The 22,717-nt window shown below is 41.7% G+C and overlaps 1 protein-coding gene across 2 annotated transcripts in view; it reads left to right on the top strand.

The window, feature by feature from the left end:
- Window positions 1-16,415, top strand: part of MARCHF8 (membrane associated ring-CH-type finger 8) — a gene marked incomplete at both ends in the record, with an annotated part of 61,710 nt that extends 45,295 nt beyond the window's left edge. The window contains 5 exons of one of the 2 annotated variants that reach the window (XM_079535252.1): window positions 6,515-6,594; window positions 6,898-7,743; window positions 9,641-9,821; window positions 13,668-13,815; window positions 16,111-16,415. In XM_079535252.1, coding sequence (XP_079391378.1) covers window positions 6,515-6,594; window positions 6,898-7,743; window positions 9,641-9,821; window positions 13,668-13,815; window positions 16,111-16,415 — 1,560 coding nt within the window. The remainder of the gene's footprint in view (window positions 1-6,514; window positions 6,595-6,897; window positions 7,744-9,640; window positions 9,822-13,667; window positions 13,816-16,110) is intronic. The other variant, XM_079535253.1, reaches the window with a different exon arrangement.
- Window positions 16,416-22,717: the final 6,302 nt, after the last annotated feature.

Genomic DNA, 22,717 nt, shown 5'->3' with positions numbered 1-22,717 from the left:
ATATTGTTTAGCATTAAAGTGTCTGGTAAACTGATGAAGTGATGTAGGTAAATATCTTTAGGTCATCTGTGTACTGTTCCTGTCATCTGGTTTCTCTGCAGGGCTGATTTTAGTGTTCAGGGGAAGTACCTTTTAGTCTTATTTTCATAGCCCTCTGAGAGGTAAACTTTGAAAATGCTAATACTGAGATGGCAGCTCAAAAGTGAACTGCTTAAAAAATGTAAATGCTTTGTCTTTTCTGAAGGCCAGCACAGTTTTATCTTTTGAGCAGGAGCACATAGTAAAGTATTAAATTATTCTTGGACTGAATGGCAGCCAGTGCAGATGCAAAGTGGTAGCCTAAGCTTGCTATGAAATTTAAAATCCATTTAGGCTGTTCATCAGCTTGGAACAGATTTAGAAAAGCATATGAATACACACATCCACTGTTGCCTGAAGCTTTGATGGATTCAGTGAGCATTCGTCCATAGAAAAGCTGTCCAGGTTTTTTAGTTGCTGAGCTGAACTGTCCTGTAGTCTATCAGATGACCAGGGCTTCCTGCGAAGGTCTGCTGTCAGAGGTGCTCTGCCCAGGTACATGAATCTAGGGGAAAAGGGAATGGGGAAAGAGAAGTTGCTTAAACAAAATAAACTCTGATACGACTGAGATGCTCTGGAAAAACAAGACTGCATAGTGTAAAGGTGAAGGGATGCACTTTTCCCCACTCAGAAAGGTAGGTGAGCTTGTGCCTGGGCACAGTGTGATAGGGAGGACTTTCACTCCTAGTTTCTAGATGTAATTTTAATTATTGTCATGTACATTATGCAGAATATGGAACAAAGTTCTTCAAGGAGCCAGCTGCCAGTTCCTGTCAAATTGTTTTCAGAACTATTTGATGGAGTTGATCATCCTGAAAATATCAAATATCTGTTTCCCACATCTTCATGAACAGTGTTTCCTCCTATGTCCTGTACCTGCATTTCATCCTTGTTGAGTAAAAAAAATGCTCTTTTAATCTAAGATGCTAATACAGTGGAGCATTTGGGACAAACTTAGGAACTCTTTTTTCTTTGGCAGTCGAAGTCATAGTTTTATCATGCATCATTGGTGAACTGTTGTGATCTTTGTTGGTGTTTTTTTTCCCCCCAATATTTCTTCTTACCACTCTCCATTCTAATAATGCATCGTATTTCAGACAAAAAAACTTGATATCAGCGCGCACTGGAAGACAATGTGGCATGCATCCGGTAGGGAGGAATTGTGTAGACTAGAATTTACTGATATTTGATCCTGCCATGCTGCAATTTAGAAAAAGCCTGTCAGCTGGGGCTGTCTGCCTTTCATGATGTCTAGTCTGCAGCATAGATGGCCTCTTCGGCCATTTCAAGTGCCAGCTTGGCCACACGACTAGTTGCTGTCATTGCCCCATTGTTCTTGGGCATGCTGGTCCAGCTGGAGGCCTGCTCTGGAGACCACTTATAATTGCTGGAGGCCACAGCTGCAGTGCAGGAGCCTTCAGTCAGAGTGTACAGCTCTTGCTGGAAACATAAAAATACAAATGCATTGCATCCTTGTGAAGGTGGACGGCTGGAGCAGGAGAATGGTGTAGAAGTGGCCCACATCCAGCAGTTGTGTGGCATGCAATATGATGTCTCTTTCTTGAAGAATAATAGTCACATTCCCTGTGACTCTTAATAGTTGTTTAAGTACCTGAAGAATTGCCCAGTTAGCTATGGAGTGCCCTACAGTTGCACTTAGTGCTTCTTTTTCACCAAGTCCCCACTTCTGTTTTCTCTCCTGACTTTACTGACTGTTCCTAGATCCTGCCAGGGAACAGATATGGGATGATTGTTCCTGGTTTCCATGGTGTAAACTAAGGAGGTAGCAGAGCATGAGGATTTCATTGCCTCTGGAGATGCACTACGCAAGATAAGTGTCGGTCATGTCCACGTCTAGCGGCAGCCCTGCCTTTTTAATACATGTTTAAGTGGCGTCTGTGCAAGACAGGTAAAACAGCTTTTTGGTAATGAGTTCTTCTGAAATACAGTGTGAAAACCATCCCTCTGTCTTTCCTCTGTGGTTCTACCACATTCATCGTTGTGATGCGTTAATGCCAGCAGAGATAAATTGGATTCAAACAGAACTCCCAGTGGCCCATCACAGACCTCAGCACTGCATGCTGAAAAGCATCACAGCCTCTGGGTCATTGGGTGGGCTAGGTACCTGACTGTTCTTGGAAGACAGATGACTCCAAAGCAGTGGTGGTAGATGTCTCCCCTAAGCCAACACCTGCAGTGATTACCTGTGTCTCCATAAGCCCCCTGAGGGTCTGCTTCTAGTTAGAGTTGGCTCAGCAAAGGAGGTCACTGTACTTCTACTGTTCTTACAGGAAGGAGTCAGACAAACTGCTGCCATAGTCTGTTGGTACATGGCACATGTTGTACCCTCGGTCTGTTTGACAGTACATGCAACTACCTTCTTAAGCTTTCTTTTATTTTATTTTTTTTTTTTTTTTAAGTTCAGCCAAAGTGATTAGTTTTGAAAGGGGTTCATCACTGTTTAAAATTAAGGCAAACCAGTAATCAGAATTCCATGTTGAAATGTGGGTTGTAATGTGTTTAAATGCGTTATTGTTACTTTTGTAGTTCTTTGAAGCTCCTTGTGCTGCACTTCCTCCCAGTAAAAGGCTTAAAATTATGCTGCTATCTGTAACTCTTTGTCTGCCTTAAAGTCAGTTGTATGGCAAAGGAGAGGTGTACTCTATTATAATATGTGTATAGTGGGAAGTATGTTAGTCACCAGGTCCCTAGCTGAGAGTTCTAGAGATGTTTTTGTAGCCTGGATATTAGGGCCACAGTGTTGGTGCTACTTATGTGGCACCTAAAAAGGGTAAGGTTTGCGATTCTGTGTTGAGGAAAAACTTTCTTCACTTCTTCCGGACTTCCCATCAGTGGAGGAAGTGTAATAAGGTTGTTAAAATGTCTCATGCGCTGTTCTTTAAGATGTGTAATTACCTGTACTGAAGCACAGCTGAGACTGAGACAACAGAAGATATATCCAGAAGCACCATCTCAGATGAGCAGGTTATTTTGGAATAGGCTCAAGCCGATGACTTGTTCACTGTGACTTACTTCAAAGATGATATAATTTTTTGAGGCAGGGTGGGTATTTTTGTTTTCAGGTGTGCTGCAGGTAGTCAGCAGTAGACCATTGGAAGAGACCAAGTTCTTTTACCAAGGGATCACAGTTTGCAGAGTGGGGCAAGAATGAGAACAACCAGCTATGCCAGCATAAACACATGTTCGTGTACGTATCTTGATGGCAGCACTGTAGAGTTGTGGGCTTCCTGTGATTATCCCAGAACCAGAGGGGAGAGAGCCACACTGTGACCTCACTGAATTACATTAGATGGGAATGTCAGTGGAAACAATTAACTAATTATTGACCTTTAGTTCCGAGCTGTTTTAGGCCACCAGTCTGGCTGTACAGAGTAATTCACCGGCGTGTAGCTCCTAGGACTTCTTGTTAGAGGTAATAGTTATCCATCGTGAAGGGCATGAATATCCACAGAGATTTAGTGAGTGATTCTGAGGTTAGAAGGGTTGAATTCAAGCTTAGGATGTCTGTCAGTTAACAAACATAGCAGAAACCCCTATGATAAGGACTGCTTTAAAACCTATGACTGCTGTCAACATCATAAGAAGCTTACCCAAAGGTGCTACTACTTGTGAGGCTGCTACTGGATCAGTAAGGATGGTGGTAAAGGCTTTGCTCATTTTCCTGGCCTCTTTGGAGCTAAGCCTTGCATGGGAGAACAGTCAGGACTCCAAGCAAGCTCTCTGCTACATTCAACCATCACATCACCTCTATGTCATGTTGTGGCCCCAGGCTGCCAGTATTTCTTCCTTTCTTCTTTTCCTGGCTTTTTTTGCATGTTGGATTCTGGGCAACAGCTTGCATTTTACTACATTCTTCTCTTGTTGACAAGCTGTGTCTCACCATTAGAGGCTCATTGCTGTAACCAGCTAATGTCCTCTGGCAAATGCAGCTAGGGAAATGACTGACATTAAACAAGTGCAAGAAAATAAGTGCTTTGTTCTGTCTCACCTCAGTATCCTATTTGATGTGCAGCGCAACTGTGTAAATAGTTTCACAAGGAAAAGCATGGGAGGAGCACAGAGTATGAGAAGAGGTGAGTTGAACCATGGCCATTAGTGGTAGCCACTACTGACATCAGCTTCAGCTGAGGATGGGGCATAGCTTCCTCCAACGTTTTGTTCTTCTACTTTGTGCTGCCTTTTCATGTTTGTTAACTGGTTTTCATTTTTTGGTTGCATTTACATTTAGTCTAAAGATGGCGTAAAAGGCCTCTTATATACATGAAAAAGGAAGGTGGGAGGAAAAGGAAAGTTGCTTCAGATGGTTTTGTAATTATTTTTTTACTTCTGTCAAGCTGCCTGAGCAGTGCTGGCATCTAGACACAGTGATTTTGAAATACAAATGCAATTTCACTGTTTCTTCCTTGTCCCAGCTTTTTGATGTTCCAAGCAATGAGACTTTGACATGCTGTCTTGGTGCCAGGCAGTTGGATCAAGAAACCAGTAATGTGGGTTCAGAAGGAAATTTTGGTTCATTGAATCTAGTCATCTGCTATTAGACTGTCACATTGTATGCACGTCTGTCTTTTTTGGAATGCTTCATTTCTGAAATGAAACAGTAAAGAAAGTGGATTCTTTATAAGCTGAATACCTTCTGTGAGTTGCTTGTAACAGAAAACCTGAGACAGATGTATTAACTGATTTGTGACTGCAGTTCCAATAATATATTGCTCTGTTTCCATGGCAGAATATAATGTGTTTTTTTTACTGGTTCAATATTTTGTTTTTAGCAGATTGCTAAATATGTCTTTTTAAATAATTCATTACTTAAGTCACATTAATTTTCATTTGCATAATTACAGCAGCAGATTATAGTGTCAGCTCTTTCACTAACCTGTCTTTCTTTTTACAAAAGTAATTACTGTACTCTTTTTAAGAGATGGGTTTTCAGAGATGTGCCTGCTTTTAGAATAGGTTAAACAGCAAGAAGAAGAATTCCAAATAATAGCTGAATTCACCTCACTGTATGATCAGTCCTATACCATTAGCATGCCCAAGTGGTGTAAAATGTAAGGATGATGCTTTCCAGGATAAAGCCCAAACCTATCTTTACATGTTTAATTTGTTTTGTCAGTTGTGACATTGTTCAGTTTGCTTTTTGGAGCATGGTTATCCTGTTTTTTTATTCTGTATATAAACCTAGCTGGCTGGGATGGGAAAGCCACAGTGCCTTGCTGCAGGTTGAGAGGTGTGTGTTTGGGCCTCACCTTTGGCCCCTGTTGGCCCAGTTGTAAGTGGATACCTGGTTTTTCATGCTCACACACCTGAGACATCCTGATGCAATACCAGGAACGTTGCTCTCCACTGCTGTTGGAGCACCTTCGTGGTTTGCAAGCTTTACTCGACTGATCAGAAGAACCGTAAACCTGTGTTTGAACTGGGAAATGGGAGCAATGTTTTGCGGGCGTAAGTGAGCTGCACAGCATATCCAGCAGCTGTAGAGTGTGGAAGAAATGGGTTTAGAGATTCTCTGCCCATTAAGGGGTTATGAACATATCCCTCCTCACTAAAACCTTTGGGAAGTGTTCTGAAGTTTCAGTTTGACGCTCACAACATACAGCAGCAAAAAGGCCTGTAATAGTAGGCTGTCAAGATGGTTATTACCATATTGACTTTAGAAGCTTGTTTCTTAAGTGCTGCATAAGCCAAAGAGCTTAGCTTTTTTGATTTCAGCTGAATTCTGAATTCTACACCTATTCGATTTCGCACTGTGGTCGCATGAATGTGGCTACCATTACAGCTTTCCTGCAAGGAGGTGGAAGGCCCTGTTGAGGTAGGAGGGGGCGAAAGGCCTCGTGAAATACAATGAGTACTTCAGGGAAGGGTCTGGTTTGGCAGATGGTGCTTATGTGTATATGCCAGTGCTGAAACTACCTCCTCTATAAATAGTCTCTGTGTCTTGTGGAAAAAAGAAAAAAAAAAAAAAAAAAGCTCCTAATCTCTTGTCATTGTTGTAAGTGGAAGGATTAGCTATTAGGTGGTAGCTAAATTACAACTAGTCTGCATACACACCTCCATCAAATTATGCTAATTACTGTAGCATTGCTCATTTCCTGAGTGGTTGTTCCGTGCAATGTCTGACAGCTGGCAGGTTCCGCTCCAGAGATGGCTGCATCTGACCTTGGGGAAAAATGTTTCTGTTCCGATCTCTGTTTTTCCAAGGATGAGGCTGTGACAACCTTCCTTCTTAGTGCTTGACAATGACACCTCACTTTCTTGCAACCAGCCCTTGAATATCTGATGTAGACTGATATCTGACTCCATATGTTGTGTTCAACCCTGAAGGTGACTGCTGTGCCTACAGAATTTTTCCGACTTCTGACTTGCTTTTTTTGTGTCTCTTTTTTTTTTCCCCTTTATTTTTATGTCACTGCAGGCTGGAAGTCCAACCTCTATCACAGCTCCCCATAGCTTCTCTCGGACTTCTGTTACGCCATCCAACCAGGACATCTGCAGGTAAATTGTCCTGTTTGCATAGCTACAGTGAGGCTTGTGCAAGCTTCATTTAAGAAAAACCAAAACTGAAAAAGCATGTGGATGGGGAAGTAAGCAACATGGGGTTCTGGTCTGAAGCGTTCCATTTGTTTGACTCGACTGCTATCTAACACTGCTTCATTGAATCCCACTGACTGGCCCGCTATGTTTGCCATTCCCACACTAGCTGTAATTCTCATTTCTTCACTTTTAATTATATGTGTTCTCTTATGTAATTGTTTTTTTTTACTTTCTGTGCTTTTTATTCCACTGTTCTGCATGCAGTTCCAGTGCAGTGTTTTCTGAATGTTGTCATCACAGTCCAGTGCAGTCTGCTGTTGTCTTGAAAAATCCTCAATGCCAGAGCTCTCTGACACAAGGGGTCACTGTGACAGTAATCTGTCAGGACACGTTACATGCAGCAAAGAGAAACTCCCGTGGGCAGGATCGGGGCCAGGCACTCAGGGCTGCTAAGAATGTAAAGCCCACCCGCACTCTGAAATTCTCCAAGTCCCTCAATGACGTGGACCAGAAGGCACAGAGCACCAGTGAGTGCTTTGACTACGTGGAGCGAACATGCTCGGAAGGCAAATTGACCCCGACTCAAGAGCAGTGTTTGAGGATTAACAAATTTCATCTTAAAGAGAGGAAATCGCTGAATCTCAGGCCTCTTTCTTTTAGCAATTCTAAACACTCCTACATCCCTTCCCTTTCCAACTATTCGAGTGCATCAGGAGGAGCAGAAAACCGCAGCGCTGTACATATCCCCTTGCTGGAGGACAGAGTGGACCATGACACCTCAAGAAGCAAAAAACTGTTGCGTTACCTTTTTTCCTTCTCCCACACCTCCAGCACCAGCAGTCTGCATAAGTTCCACGAACTGGAGAGCTATTCCAGTCACTTCCAAGCTGAGAAATCCTCCAGCATGCTGGTGGAAAGCACAGACTTCTGCTCTGAGGACATGGGAGATGATGACGTCTTTGAGGACAGCACCTCAATGAAACTGAGAACAAAAGAGCAGCGGGCACCACTCTGTTCGGTTGAGAAGGACAGTGACCTTGACTGCCCTTCCCCCCTCTCAGAAAAATTCCCCCCTCTCTCCCCGGTGTCTGCATCGGGGGATACCTGCAGGTTGGTGCGTCGGAGAACCGCCCCTTCGAGCCCTCCTGTGTGCAGTGGTGACCATTCTGCTTTCCCTGCCTTTGTGCTGTTTGTCTTTTTTTTTTCCCACCCCGTCACCTTGCTTTAATATGTGCAGTGTGAAGCATGCAACCTTCTATCTGCTTTCCTGCACCCCTCTGACGCACTTAACAAGTCTGCTAAGCCAAAGCATATCCTTGGGAGTCAAATAAATTCTTCTGCAATTCGTTTCAGATTTGGGGTTCTGAGATCGCATTTTTCTTTCATCCTTGCCCAAACTGGGAATATTATGAGAGAATCAGTTACACATAGTAAAAACCAAGCTGAAAATTTCTTAGCTTTTAACAAGCAATGTGTTTTCCAGACAGCCACTGCTGAGTTTGTCAGAGCATAGGCAACGGAACGTTGGTTTTGAGTTCTGGTCAGTATAGCCTAAGGTTATTTCTTAACCTTTACCTCCCCATTTCTAAATGGTTAAGATGAAAGAGAGAACTAAGCATTGGTTATTAGTGATGATTAGTGAGTAGTGTGAGGTCCAAAAAAGATGGGATCTCCTCGTTCCAGATACAGAGGATTAGCTATTTACGTAGGTGAAAGGAACACACAGCTCTGGACTGTTTTGTGGTAAATTGTCTGCAGGCCTGCCCCATCGCAGCTTCTGAATAAGTCTGGGGAGCAGGAGATGCCAAGCATAGGAGTAACTGTCACATCCTTCTACCAAGCATTTTCCTATCTTAATCTTTCTCCTCTTTGACACTGCTTTCTGAAGCTGACTTTGTTAATACCTGCCAGTAATTTTTTATTTCCTCAATACCCCATTACCAGCAAATTCTAGTTTGTTACTTGCTTGTCATCAACAAGATGCTCTTTTAATCCACCCATTAGTTCAGTCCCACTTGCCAGCTATCAGCAAGGTCACGAGAGGCAAGATGCTACACATCAGTGAGAGATTTCAGTAACAGACAGGGATGGCAGCATGCCAGGATGTGCTTCACATATGCTTAGTAACTTATATTCATTCCCCGAGCTCCTTACCATCCCCCTTTCAGTTCCTGACCTCTTCCACATGGTTAGAAGGACTTAGTGATGTCTGATGCAGCCCAAGTGCTGTGCGTAAATTGAAGCTGGAAATCAAATGCCAGCACCTGGTAGTAGCACTGTGTCAGGTGTCCTTGCTATTTGCAGTTAGACAGTGAGGGAAGCTGGGAATTTTGCAGAGCTGGTGCTTCCTTAGCAACTTTTGCAGAAAAAAAGGAATTGGAAGAGCAAAGCCATTAGTCCTTTTAAAGTAGGTGTATTTGGGGAAAATGGATGCTGTATCTTTGCAGTGTGGTTCTGTCTCTTAGCATTTGGCACTAGAAATAATCATTTCCCTTGTGCAAAATTTGGACCAAATTAACTCTCCATGATACTGGGTTGGGCTGGTTCACAGTTCCTTTGGGAATTTTGTTTCATCTTCTGCATTACATTGTAATTCATGAGTACCTCTCTGTGCATACTTAGTCTTGGGAAGTGCGGTCGGATCTGTTTAGATGCTGTTTTCAGTTAAGTGCTATTGTTCTAGTAGATGAAGGATTGTCATTTCTCACACTTTTTGTTTTTTCTTTTGGGTACTAAATTTCTGTCGGGCTCTGTGTGTCCACCTCATCTGTTAGAAGGCAACTGTCTAGTTAGCAGTGTCTGTGCTCAGATATTTTGTGTATGTGTATGTGTTTGTGTAGCAAGGCAGTTCTTTAGTTTTAGCTCCTTTATAGAATACATTCCTTTGATGCGTGTGTCTTAGGATCATCAACAGATAACCATGTGTGATCACAGATATTACATGCCTCTTCTTCCACATGCTTTCTGCTTCCTCTTCTTCTAATGAGCAGCTTTGCTTCTGATTTAGGATATGTCACTGTGAAGGAGATGATGAGAGCCCTTTGATTACCCCCTGTCACTGCACGGGAAGTCTTCATTTTGTGCACCAAGCCTGCTTGCAGCAGTGGATCAAGAGCTCAGATACACGATGCTGCGAACTCTGCAAGTATGAGTTCATCATGGAGACAAAGCTGAAGCCTTTGCGAAAGGTAGGCTTTGTTAAATGTACATCTGTGCAGAAAAGAGGCTGTCATTGCCCACAATCCCACAGAACCAATTTGGTGGCTCCTTAGTAATTCTGGTCAGTTTTGTATAGGTGCTGAACGATTTCAGTTGTCTAACACTCAGCTTCATAAATTTAGCATCAGTGGAGTCCAGCTCTGAGAAGTGGTATTTTCCTGCTCTGACCATTGTCAAGATAATTCTGCTTCAAGAATTCATCAACTGCCCAAGTGAGAAATGAGTCTCAGTCCTTCCTCCCTTTACATTGTCCTACATGTAAAATATAGATTTAGTACAGCCCAGCAGTGCTCTCTGTAAATGCACTCATGTACACTCACGCTCATGCATATGTGCATGCAGCAGCCTGATTTTTTCACAGTTGGTTTTCAGAGCTGGTGCACGAAGGCATTTGCTTTCCAGTTATCCATGCTGTTTCTCTGGAAATATTGTGTTTTGTATTACTGCTGTCTGCTTTGGTTTGCTGTGCTGAGATCCACATGGCTTTTAAAGTCTCTTGAAAATATGAAGATCTCAGTTTAAAGTTACTTTAAATCATATGTTCTGAATGTAAATGTAAATTGATTGAAATTTTAGCTTCTTTTTTTTTTTTTTTTTTTTTTTTTTTTTTTTAAGGAGCATACCTATTTTAGTGTAAGTAGAAGGATGTTCACTGATAAATGTTTTCACTTTTACCTTTTCTTAGATTATGTACGATCGGGTTTTAGTACTTTGGGCTGCTATGACCTGTTTTGTTTTATAAACAAATTACCTTTCCCAAGTCTGGTGATTGAGAACTTAGATACCTTTGTGTCTTGTAAGACCAATTTTGTTCTCCCACATTTGCTAGGCGTTCGAATTCAGTTGGTCCTTACCATCAGGATTCTGAGGTGAAAGTCACTGGTGTTCTTACCACAGACAAATCTTGCTGTGGAAGATGTTAACAGCAATAATATCAGTCTAGAACTATAATAACTGAGAAACATTCAATTATTGATTATTCTAAATGACAAGGGATGGGAAGTCCAGACTGCAGCCATCTGAAAGCTGCTGTGAGAACTTGTCTGACTTCTAAAAGTGAATCCTAACAGAAAATAGAGCAGATTTCAAACTCTTTATTGGTTTTGATTTGTTTATTTTTTCTTAATGGAGATCTACGGTCCACAAAGTATATAGCAGAGGATGTAATGTTGACAGCACAACCTCTGCTTATGACAGCATAGAAGTGCTGCCATCTAAGCTGTAGCTTGTTCTTTGGTAGCCTCTTAGCACAGAGCATGGTAGCTCGGAGCTGCAGTTATGGCTGCCACAGGCTCTGCTATCACGCAGACAGAACTGCACAGCCCATCTGTAGGATGTGAAAGAAATTGGAGGAGCCCAAATAAAAAGACTTGCCGTAGGTGATGGTTAGCTGCTGATTTTTCCGTGCTCACCCTGCCTGGAGTGGGCGGGAAGCATTTCCTGCATATTGGTACACGGTGAGAAAAAGCTGTTGAGCACCTTCAGAAATGAGTCATTCAGCATCAGTAGTTATATCTGAACAGGTCATCCATTGGAGAGAGACCAGATGCCAGGAGGTGGGGGCTGAGCCATAAGTAGAAGGATAAGAAAGAATTTACCTTTCAAATATGTCTGAAGGGTCCTTTAGAGGTTCAGCTGCAGCCAGAAGACAAGCTGTGTCTTCAGCTCATCCTTTATCATATCCTGTCAGTCAGGACAAAACTGTCTGGAACTGGTGATTACGGACAGGATGGAACAAATAATAGGGCTTGTGCTTGTCTGCAGGGCAGAAATGAAATTTAGCATCCTCAAAGTCTTAAGGCTGTATTGCATTACTGCATATTGGTCTGTCTTATGTTCAAATGTTAAGTTATAAGGGGAAGAGAGTGAGGAGCAAACTGCATCACAGTACAAGTGGAAGTGAGGGGAGACAAGAGAGGGAGTCTCCATTTTATAATTCAAATGAAAACAAAACAAAGAAATAAAACCTAAAAGTTCTGTAGATTTGATAGAAATGCTGGCTTATTAAATTGTGAAATGTTGCTTGCTGTGTCATAAGAATAATGCAGCATGGACCTCTGGGTCCTCTCTTGTTTCCTCTCTGGGCTAGGGCAGAATCAAACTAGCAGAATAGCTCCTCTGCCGTGCACTCCTGTCTTTGGAAAGATGAAGTGGTATGGGATGGTTTGGCAGCTGTGATGCCAGCATATAATAAGAGAAGTAAGAGTCCAGTGGAAGATCTCTACCTGCAAAACAAAAAAGAGGAATACAGTCAAAATGCAAGTCCTTGTGGCCCTGTAAGAATATTCACACATGCTTACACTTTGACAGAATAAATGAATCAAATTGTATTTTCTGTAGATAATGAACACCATTGTTTAGATGCAAAATCCATTTCCTATTTAAAACATATTGTCCAAAGCAAAAGTTTTGTCCAGTCTTTTTGTAACAATAATTGAAAGTGTGTGGTTTTCTAGCATGATATGTGTCTGGTATATCACTGCTGGAAATCTTCTGTTCTTCTGCCACGATGAGATTTGGATGTCCACTGATACAGAAATGTGGCTGTGACTTACTTGCTTGTTGGCAAGACAGAGAATATCACAGAATTCCTGTTTTATGGTTTAAGCATTCTTGTATTTGCAGCAGTGGTAACAATGATTCAACCTGATGAGTGATCTCATTAAGGTCATCCTCATTATGTTCCACACTTTTCCACACTTTTCAAAGTCAACTTTTTCTGCAAGTTATTCTAGGAGACACCAAATACACCTCTCTAGAGCACATAGGTATGTATGAGAAGCTGATGTGCCCCTGTATGCAGTTTGTGGAAATACAAGGAAAGCTTGTCTTAACACTGTCCCATGCAAATATGATGAGGGATGTGCAACACACCTGCAAAAGTTTTCTTCATACACATAAATTGCTTTGGAGACAAAAAGAAAAAGAAAAAAAGCCCAACAATTTCCTGGTGCCATTGGTAGAAAAGTAAAGAAAAGCTGATTCTGAAAAATTCCCTGTATACTTGAAGCACCTGTAGTAACTGCCTTCTTTCCTTGTGTCCTTTCTAAATGACAGTGACCTGATGTCATGGTTTCTCCTGGGACTGTATAAACATTATGATAGGTGCAGGTCGGGGGGTTCAATTTGCTGCATCCTTTAAATTGTAAAAGCTGTCATCCCCGTTCTGCTGTATACTCTTAGGGCACATATTTAAGTGTACTTGAAACACTGAAAATAAAATCCATGTTGCTGCTCTAAGTAGTGTTAAATATATGTGAAGATTGAATAAAGCCTCCAGAGATAGGAGGTGAGAACTAAACAGCCTTGAGCTGAGTGCTAAACAGCTTTGACTGTACACTGGGATAGTCTAATGGCCCACAGTGAGATGCCATACACATACTGGGTGACTGGATTGTGCACCACTCCTGCTGCAGCGTGTTACTGAATGGCTGCCTGAGCAATGACACCCTTTTGCCCTTCATGATGCTCATTTCTGACTGTGGGTGCTTGCTGTTCATTGCTTTGCGAATACACTAAAGAACAGACTTGCTTGAGCTGTGCTAGGATCTCTGTGGGATAACTCAGTGCTGCAGCTCTGGATAGAGATGAGTGCTGTTATCCCCTCCTGCACCAGGAGTGATTGCACCCATTATGGCAGAGCAAGCTGCCAGCTGCACGCACTGTGGTCAGAGCAAGAATAATGTGACTTACAAAACTTAGGGGGAAACTGGTCCTTTGCCTGCTTTTGGTTTTGATCAGTGTTTTCTCTTTATACTTTCTGGTAACTGTGATAAACACTTAATCTCTTGTTCTGCTTCTGGGTTTCTTGCCAGTGGGAGAAGCTGCAGATGACAGCCAGCGAGAGGAGGAAGATCATGTGCTCTGTAACATTCCATATCATTGCCATCACCTGCGTTGTGTGGTCTCTGTATGTCCTCATAGACAGGACTGCTGAAGAGATTAAACAGGGACAGACTACTGGTATGTTACTTGGTTATCTTCCTACTTACTCATTTGGAATTATTCTTTATCCTGAATGCAGAGAAGATGCAAAGCCTGAGAATGCAGGTAATGCTTTTTCTTAGATCAGTCAGCTTTATGCAGAGATTGAGTTGATGTAAAAGAACAGTTCTAAAGAGATTTAGTTAAATTGGTGTAAATTTGTCTGTAGATTCTTTTAAGTCTATTACGTGTCAATTTTGCACTTGTGAAATGCACAGATACAAGAGAAAACCACTGTAACCAAACACAAAATTGCACTGGCTTTGCTAATTTAGTTCTAAGCTGGAACACTTACTGAGATGACAAGCATGTAAGCATCTGTTTGCTACTATGACTACCTTTAGCTGAGTAGAAAGAGAACAATTTTAAAAAAGGGAAGAAGGAACAGGAACCAAAATCCAAACCTCTGAGCTAAACTAACAGGCTTATTTTTTCTATTCAGCCATCTTTGAGACATATTAGCACAACTTTTCTGCAGGAGACACATTTGACTGAAGAAATTAGAGTGCTTGTGTGGGGAGCAGAGAAATTCAGAAATTCATCACTACACGGATGTCTTAACTTCCAGAATAGCAGGTTTCCTTCAGTGTGCCAGCTGTGAGCTTACCAAATTGAAATGGGTTGACTTTGGAGTGCCCGGCTGTGAACTTGCAGCTCTTGCAGAACTGTTTTTTCAGGCAGCTGAGCTCCCCCAAAAGGTGGGGATTGGAGTAACAGGCTGTGCACCAAGGCTGGGTTTTAAGGCAAACCATCCTTGCTCACAGAGCAGAGCACTGAATGCCAACCTCAAATGCAGTTGGGAAATGAGCATCTATAAGTGTGCAATTCCACAGAGCTCTTACAGTCTCTGTAGAGCAGAGTCACACTTCAGACAGCTTTGCTGTCATTTGTTTAGTTTAGCTGTGGTGTGATTGTTCATAGTTTCGGTCAGGAAGCTGCTTTGAATGAAAGTTTGTAGTTTCTGTTCCATCCAACACCATCTTTTCCATGTATGGTGGAAATTGTTCTTTCAGTGCAAGGTTTCCATATGATAAAGAAAAGCACTTTCTCTCAAAGATTTATCGTATCCTCGTTACTTTATTCAATACATTTGGTGAACATTACTAAGTATAGTATGGCTACATAGTACTTGTTACTCTGCTTTCTTTGCTTCCTTCATTTGGATTCCAAATCTGAGGGATGCTCTAAGGAGCTGCAGCGTGCATGTGTTTATTCATTCATGTCTGCACGGCAAGGCGTAGGCTATTGCTGCCTCCAGGTGGCATCAGATAGCTCCTCTGTGAATCAGAGGTCCAGGTATTCATCACTAGTGGGATTTCATCAGTAGTCATGTTGCAGTGCTCTTTGGGTCTGGAGACTAAAATATTTTCATTCGTCCTACACTGCTGTGCATTTCCAAAAGAACAGTGGCCTGTATCTTGTAAAAACTTTGAAGACTTAGCTATGATTTTGTTACACTGCTAATTCTCTGAGAAACCTGAAAGTGAGAAATTCAGCATGATCTCATATCCATCTTGGGATGCTTATCTTTCAGAAGGAGAGAAACTGGATGGATACAGGATGTGTATAAGCAGAAGATGTATAAAATTAGTCATTTCTCATTTAAAAGTATGTTATAGGGATGTAATGAGATCCAATGGCTAGGAGTTCAAACTGGGCATATTCAGGAAAAGTACTGGTGGTCATTTTTATTATGTCAAGTGAGCTTGCCAGAATGCTTCAGCATCTCCAACACTTGTCATTTTGCATCAGAAGAGGTGCTGTAGTTCAACTACGATCTACTGGGTCTTATGCAGGTAATCAAATTATCAGTTTTGTGTCAAGAATGTCTCAAGCTGAATGGTGACAATGGTTCCCTTCAAAGACTGTGGCTGTGTGTATTGTGTGATCACGGAGTGGAACAGATCTCTGAATATCTTACTTTCAAGAGGAAAGCGTGCCATAGAAGCCCATTCATAATCTGATTAAATTTTCTTTTAAAAACAGGTATAAAAGGACCTAAAGTTTATACCTGGCTGTTGCCTTGGTTGTGCTGCACAACTGCTTAGTCATAAAGGATCAAGTGTTTTTGTGGGTTTTTTCTCTTTGAGGAGTGATATGTTATGTGAACTCAACAAGCTTAGAAGTCTACGTGTGTTAAACCTGAAGGGAGAAAAAAAGAGAGAACAAGAAAAACAGCAAAGTAAGAACTCTTAAGGTGTGTCCTTCAGAGATTCAGTATTGACCTGATGTTTTCTCTATTCCTTTTTTTTTTTTTTCTTCCCTTTCTTCCAGGGATTCTAGAATGGCCATTTTGGACTAAGCTGGTTGTTGTGGCTATTGGTTTCACTGGAGGACTTCTGTTCATGTATGTACAATGCAAAGTGTACGTACAGCTGTGGAAGAGACTTAAAGCTTATAACCGAGTAATATATGTACAAAACTGTCCAGAAACTAGTAAAAAGAACATTTTTGAAAAACCTGCACTAATGGAGCCAAACTTCGAAAGTAAAGAAATGCTTGGGGTTCACCATTCGGATACAAACTCTTCACATTACACAGAGCCAGAAGACTGTGCTGCAGAAATCCTTCACGTCTGATTACTGGGTGGGAGGAGTAATTCTGTACGTCCTTGAAGATTTAAAATATAGTTGTTTACTGCAAGCTGCTCTACCTTTTTAAAATCGGCTAACAGCTGAGGGCTGGCGGATGAATTTTTTTACATTTGTGTTTTGTTGGAATTTTTTAAAATCCCTTCAGCATATCTATTAATGTTATCATGGTTGTGTACCTCTCAACATTGTCTCACGTGCTGACTGATCAAAGAGCCACAGGTAGCTGGGTAGAATGAGCCTCGGTTGTGGTATCAAGCAAGCCACTGGTGGACTGTCATCAACTGCATATGGAGTCTGTTACTTTAGAATATGACTCTAAATGATTGTGGAAGGCATGTAGAGTATGGTTTGGTTGTTTGTTTGCTTGTTTGTTTGTTTGTTTTTCTTAAGCATAATGAAGGAGGTTGTCCCAGATGCCGCAGGAAATGAGAGAGCTAGAGTCTAATCTACCGCTAACACTGCCACTAACATTTTGTCTTAGGCAGCAGGTGTAACGTTATGCTTTACATATTGTGATGAGACTCACAAAGCATATAGCACTTTTAAAAATCTTTATTTTATGATGTGTATGTCCAATGAGAATGAAACTTGAAAGAATGTGTCATTTGCAGAACATTTATTCGTTCTTTAACCCATCCATTCTACTAGAACGTAAGCCTCTTGCCTTATTTAAAAAATAAAAATAAATTCCAATGCATGATTTCCAACACATGCCCCCATTATCCTACTAAACATAACACTAAAAATCTGCCTCTTTGGCTTTCCTTTGAGGAGCAATTCTTTTTGAAGGATATTGCACTTGTGACATGTGGATGTGTACAGTGTTCATTTTCAATGAATAAGGGTTTCAATGCTCTATTTTAGGGATTGGTTTTGCTTTTTTGCTTTGTTTTTAACAGGTCAGACCATCAACAAATCTCCGTATATATACCTAACGTAACTGTCATTCCAGATCATTGGTAAAAGGTTTGCTGGTATACTGGTGAAAATGTGAGCTGTTGTGGAAGAAAGATATTTAGTCAATACAGATGAAATTGGTTTTCTTTCTTTAGTACTGTGTCATGTGTGAATTACCCAAGAATTTGACATTGTGAGAGGAGGTGCTAAGATGAAAATTTAGGAAGTAAGTATTGCATTAAGTTGGTGAATTAAAAAAAAATACTTGCCTGTTTTAGTCCTGATGTGATGCGTTATATGGTCAAAGAATAGCTTTGTCTGTTGCTTTGAGTTTGGGACTGGCTATTTAATCTGTCAGCCTTAATGAAAAGAGGGACAATTTTAAAATCTGTTTGCAGAGCTTTACACAGACTTGCCCAAAGCCTGGGATGTCTGCTGTCAATTCACTTGTCCAATTTGCTTCACTGTCCGGCTTCGAGCTCTTGTTCAACCAAAGTCTCACATCAGTGTGACTGGGGTGGACACAAAGCCCCACTGAAACTCAGTACACAAGGCTTTTGTGTATGAATGCTAACTTTCTCTACCTGAGCCCAATCTAAATCTCTATAAAGTCAATGATAATTTCCTGAATGATGTCTATAGGAATCTCCCGGACTTCTCTGCTACGTAAAAGCCTCTACTTACTTGTTGAGATACTGAATTAAATCCCTAGGTCCAGTTCAGGTTTTGCGTTATCCTTTTCAAGTACAACATCACTGGGCATGACTTTTTCATAATAAAAGTGGTTGCTTTAACATATCCCCAAAAAATGAGAGATCATTGATTTTTCCTTTTTTTTTCTTCTGATAATATACTATTTATTTATTTCTATGTTAATCTTTTTGAAAAATGCCTGAGATGGGACTAAGGTAAGAGAACACACACGATGAGTTGTTGAAAGTAGAGTGTGTGCATGCATGCCTCTGTATGGTCTCATGCTTGAAGCTTCCTGGCTGTGTTCTTCATGAACAACACAGTACCTTGTTCTTGAAAAACAGACCTCCAGGCAGTCCTAGCATAGCTGCACTGGCATGGGTTTGCATGCTGTGCTAGTTGTCAGGATATATCATGCTTGTGTGATGTAGGATGAGCCCTGCACACCTTACTGGACAGCAGTCTTCATGACCATATGCGTGTAGAGCTTGTTGTCTACACCCATCATGTTTTAAAGTGCAATTACTAAGACCCTTTGCTATGAATGATCCTGTTCTAAGAACCCAGATAACATTCAGTCTTGTTATCTTTTTTTGATCTGTGAAAAAGATTTACTGGATAAACTCAGGTAGGTTAATATCAGGTCTTACATACCTTCATAATTTTCTTCTGAAATGCCCAGTGCAGAAGGCTTTCATGTCTGCAAGATGCACAGAATCAGCTGTATGCATTCTCATCTGGTCTGTGGACTTCAGGGGAAATGGAAGTCCTGGAACAAGTCCTGGTATGAAACCTGTTTGTGCTCCAGTTTGCATCTGAGAGGCAGCGGTGTCTGACTGGTGTTCTGACAGTGCCACAAAGGCATATTATAACACACCTGTCCTGTTTTAATCACTGTCATAAATGATTCTTGATGAAATATTGTGAAATCTCATTTGGCATTTTGGAAGCTCTATGCAGTATATACCAATTAGCATTCAGTGTATTCAGGACACTGAATGTTTTTGCTGTGGCCCTGTGTATCATAGGAAGAAAAAAACATCCCTATTAAAATCATCTGGGGAAAAATACTTGCAGATAAAACTGTTTTAGCCAGTGCTACACCCCCTTTCTCCAGTAGCTCTTACCCAAAAGAAAATAATGCCTAGTATTTAAATTCTCTTTACTAGTGAGGATTGCTCATACTAGGAAGGGCTGCAGAAGAGATGCATCTGCCAGGACTTGGCATTAATTGGCAATTTAAGCTGGTCATACTTGAGCTGATTCTAGCTTAATGTTAACAGGGAGCTTCTGGAGCTACAGTTCTCTGCTTCTACATGGTGCTATCAAATCGTATAAGAAGGTTGAATGGTGCTTTCTCCTTCTTATTTCTCTAAGGAGATTCTGTAGACTTGTGTTCAGCTTCCAGCTGCAAGGCACTTGTGCTAGCTTGGGTGAGCTCCATCCTGCCCACCTGGATGTTGGTAATGGAAAACACCACTCCCATCAAATCAGGCATTCCAGAACTTCCTTTTGGCAGCTTTTGAAATGACTGAAACAAAATGTGAGTTGTTTTGGTCCTTGTTCCTTGGCCAGCATTAGTTCAGGTTAGCTGGGACTTCTCTGGAACAAGAATTAAAATAGGAGGGAGTATGGACTTAGTACTCTTAGTACTTACCTACCATAGCCTTTTCTGTAGATTGCCAGAGCTTTTGCTCTAGAGATCTGACCAAAATCCCATGCTATGGACTTACATCCTGTCCAGAAAAGCACTGATTATGCCAAGGAAATCTCCCTGCATCTGCCAAGTCATGACCATGCATTATGTTAGAAGCACAGCATGTGCTGCAGAAGATTGCTCCACTCTAAGAGACCATGAGTTGTTAAATTCCTATGAATTCTCAGGATTTTTTTGACCATAAACCGATGCTCTGACTAAAGAGGTGGCCAGACCTGGAGACAGAGTCATCTGGTTGAATGTCATTGAGGTTGGCTTTGCTTCAGCAGGAGGGAACCAACAGAGGTTACACTGGTACAGAGGTAACTCATCCATTCCTCCTGCCACTTCCCTACACTGATCAGAGCACCTGGTCTGCATGTGCTGGTGCTGCATCAGGAGCAAGTTCCTCTGCCCTGCGTTTGGCTAGCTGAGTATGTTACAAAGTGAGAGTTGGATCCAAATTTCCCCTAGGCTGGGGCATATTAACAGAGGTTTCTGGTGTAGGTCGTGGTCACTGCTGAAAAGGAGGTCTGTGAGTCTGGGTTGGGTCCCTTGCAAATATGGGGTAAAACAGGGCAAATACAAAAGCACAGCTATTGCTGGCTGGGTTTTCACTGCATTGTATTGGATATGCAAAGAAAACTTCTAAACAGGACTTCTAATTTGTGATTATTTTTTAGTTTGGAGGTATTGCGGTGTCTGTATATTCCAATGAAGTACTTAAAGCACTTGTCTTTGTATAGAAGATAACTGTTTAAAAATTGCAGCTGATCTTGTATTTAGGTAAAACATTTGTAGATAGGTAATTGTATAACGTTAAACAACTTTACACTGGCATGTGTTGTATAGTTTATACAAGACACTTCACAGTTCTGCAGGATTTTTTAGTTAGTAAATTTCTAGTAACTTAAATGTATAGTTTTGTATCCTTTCATGTATGTTCTTATTCTCAGTATTACCACTTGCAGAATTATTTTTAGTTTCTTAAACTGTAATTGGTTATTTGTGTGTGATACACAGGGTTATTGACTGCAGCAATAAAGTGTTTCTATAAAAAAAAAAACAAACAGAACAAAACAAAAGCAGCATAGTATCCATTTTGTTTCAGAAGGTGTTAGTGGCCCAGTCTGGAGAGAAGCTGAGCTCCCCATAGAGAAATGATCAAATGAAGCAAGTTACTTTTACTGGAGCAAACGCAGGACTGCATGGCTCTTCAGTGTAGCATGCCAACACACAGTAGGATCTGTGACAGTTTGATGTCATAAATCATAAAGGGGTAGTTAACCATAAAGAATAAGTGGATGATTCCATCACTGCAGTGAGAAAGCATGACTTTGTGCAGGTGCTTTGGGGTCAAGTGTGGGAATCACGGGAGAGGTTTCAGGCTTGTGCCACGCAGGAGGTGCAGTGAGGATTCCCATAAGCCTTGAAATGCATGGAGCTTCTTGCATCGATGCTGAGTGTTGCTATGAATGCTTCATGTCTGATGTTGGCATTTCTCAGGGCACTGGTGTAGAGTACATGATCCTCATTACACTGATTGATGTCTAAGAAAAAATAAGTCTGTGTAAATGTGGAGCAGTGTGCAACTACAATAACCCTTCGTTACTGCCTGCGTAAGCATGATTATGGTGTTACATGTGCTTCCATGCCAGGGCTGAGCCCCAGCATGTGAAGTCTTCAGTAGTTTTTCATAAACAGATTTCTATCACCAATAAATCAAAGAAAACTGCCATCTGCACTGCTGTGAGACAGCTTGTAACAAGTGTGTAAACACTAAAGAGCAAATAAGATCTGCAAAGTTGTCTGCAGCAGACACAGTGGGTCTCAAAGAGGCTCTTTTATCTTTATTTTTAGTAAGTAACTAGTTTTGAATTTTAATTCAGGTAGGAAACAGGAGGGAATTTTAATACTGCGGCCCTAGGGAGGTGTTTCCAATGCAAAGTGAAAAAGCTATTTCTTAGTGAAGCAAGCCTGGTTGTAGTACACGAAGGTACTTGTATAAAGCTTGCTAGGTGCACCAGCAGGACCCACATGCAAAAAATATCTTCCTGGAGAGATGGTAAGATGATTTCTATGGCCTGCTATTTGACTGATGGTCTCTGGGATGGAACATCGATAGGCTACTTGATGAGCAGAGACTGTAGAGCTGTCTGGCCTCTGGTTAAAAGGTGTTTCTCATCTTGGGTTCAGGCATCTCAAGTTAATTATAAAATAGCTTGTTCCCTTTTGCAAACCTCACTTTGCTCTGAGGGAGTCTTGCTGTCACCATATGAAGTATTCATCTTGAGGCAGAGCCGTGGCTTAAAGCAGATGGCACAGCTGTGACTCCAGGCAATGAATTTTCTAGCTGACTCCAGCAGCTGAAGCAATGAGGTGAGTAGCTACTGTCATGTGATGGGCTGGATTGGGAATGAGAGGCTGACCAAGGCAGGAGGGCAGCAGCAGGAGTTGTAAGATCCACTGGGTGCCTTCTGGAGGCAATGGAGGTGTCAGATGTGTGGACCCACAGGATGAAGAGGAGATCACGTCTCTGCAATGGCAGTGTCAGGAGTCCAGGGGAGGGAGGCCAGCTGCGATGGTAGTGGCTGTATCCAGGCCTTTGGAGTTCACAGCCGAGGGAAGGTTGTAGAGGAGGAGCCCTACATTGCGTGGAAATAGCCGGTGGGCTGCTGGGGAGGCTGGTAGCATAGCACAGAGGGCTTGCGGCCGAGCTTCTCTAGGGATGAAGCCTGCTGCATGCACAGGCCTTTAAAGACCAAATATAGCCAGTAGCTATGAGAAGCACAATGCATTGCCTACTGTGCAGGGACTGTGCCTCCTCCAGCAGCCCTTCTCTCACAGCTGCCCTGTGAGCGACTCACCAGATTTGCCCATCCTCTGCCTGTTCACCCATAGTGCCTCTTCCCATTCATTCTACCAAATGAAACCCAAATGTCCTTCGTCTTCCCTACACACCTTCACTTTCACTGCTGTCATTGTTTTTTCAGTGTTCAAT

The sequence above is a fragment of the Tetrao urogallus genome (genome assembly GCF_951394365.1).
Source record: "Tetrao urogallus genome assembly, chromosome: 5".
NCBI lineage: Eukaryota > Metazoa > Chordata > Aves > Galliformes > Phasianidae > Tetrao > Tetrao urogallus.
Note: the sequence above shows the minus strand (reverse complement) of the source record. Positions and strands in the feature narration are given on the sequence as shown.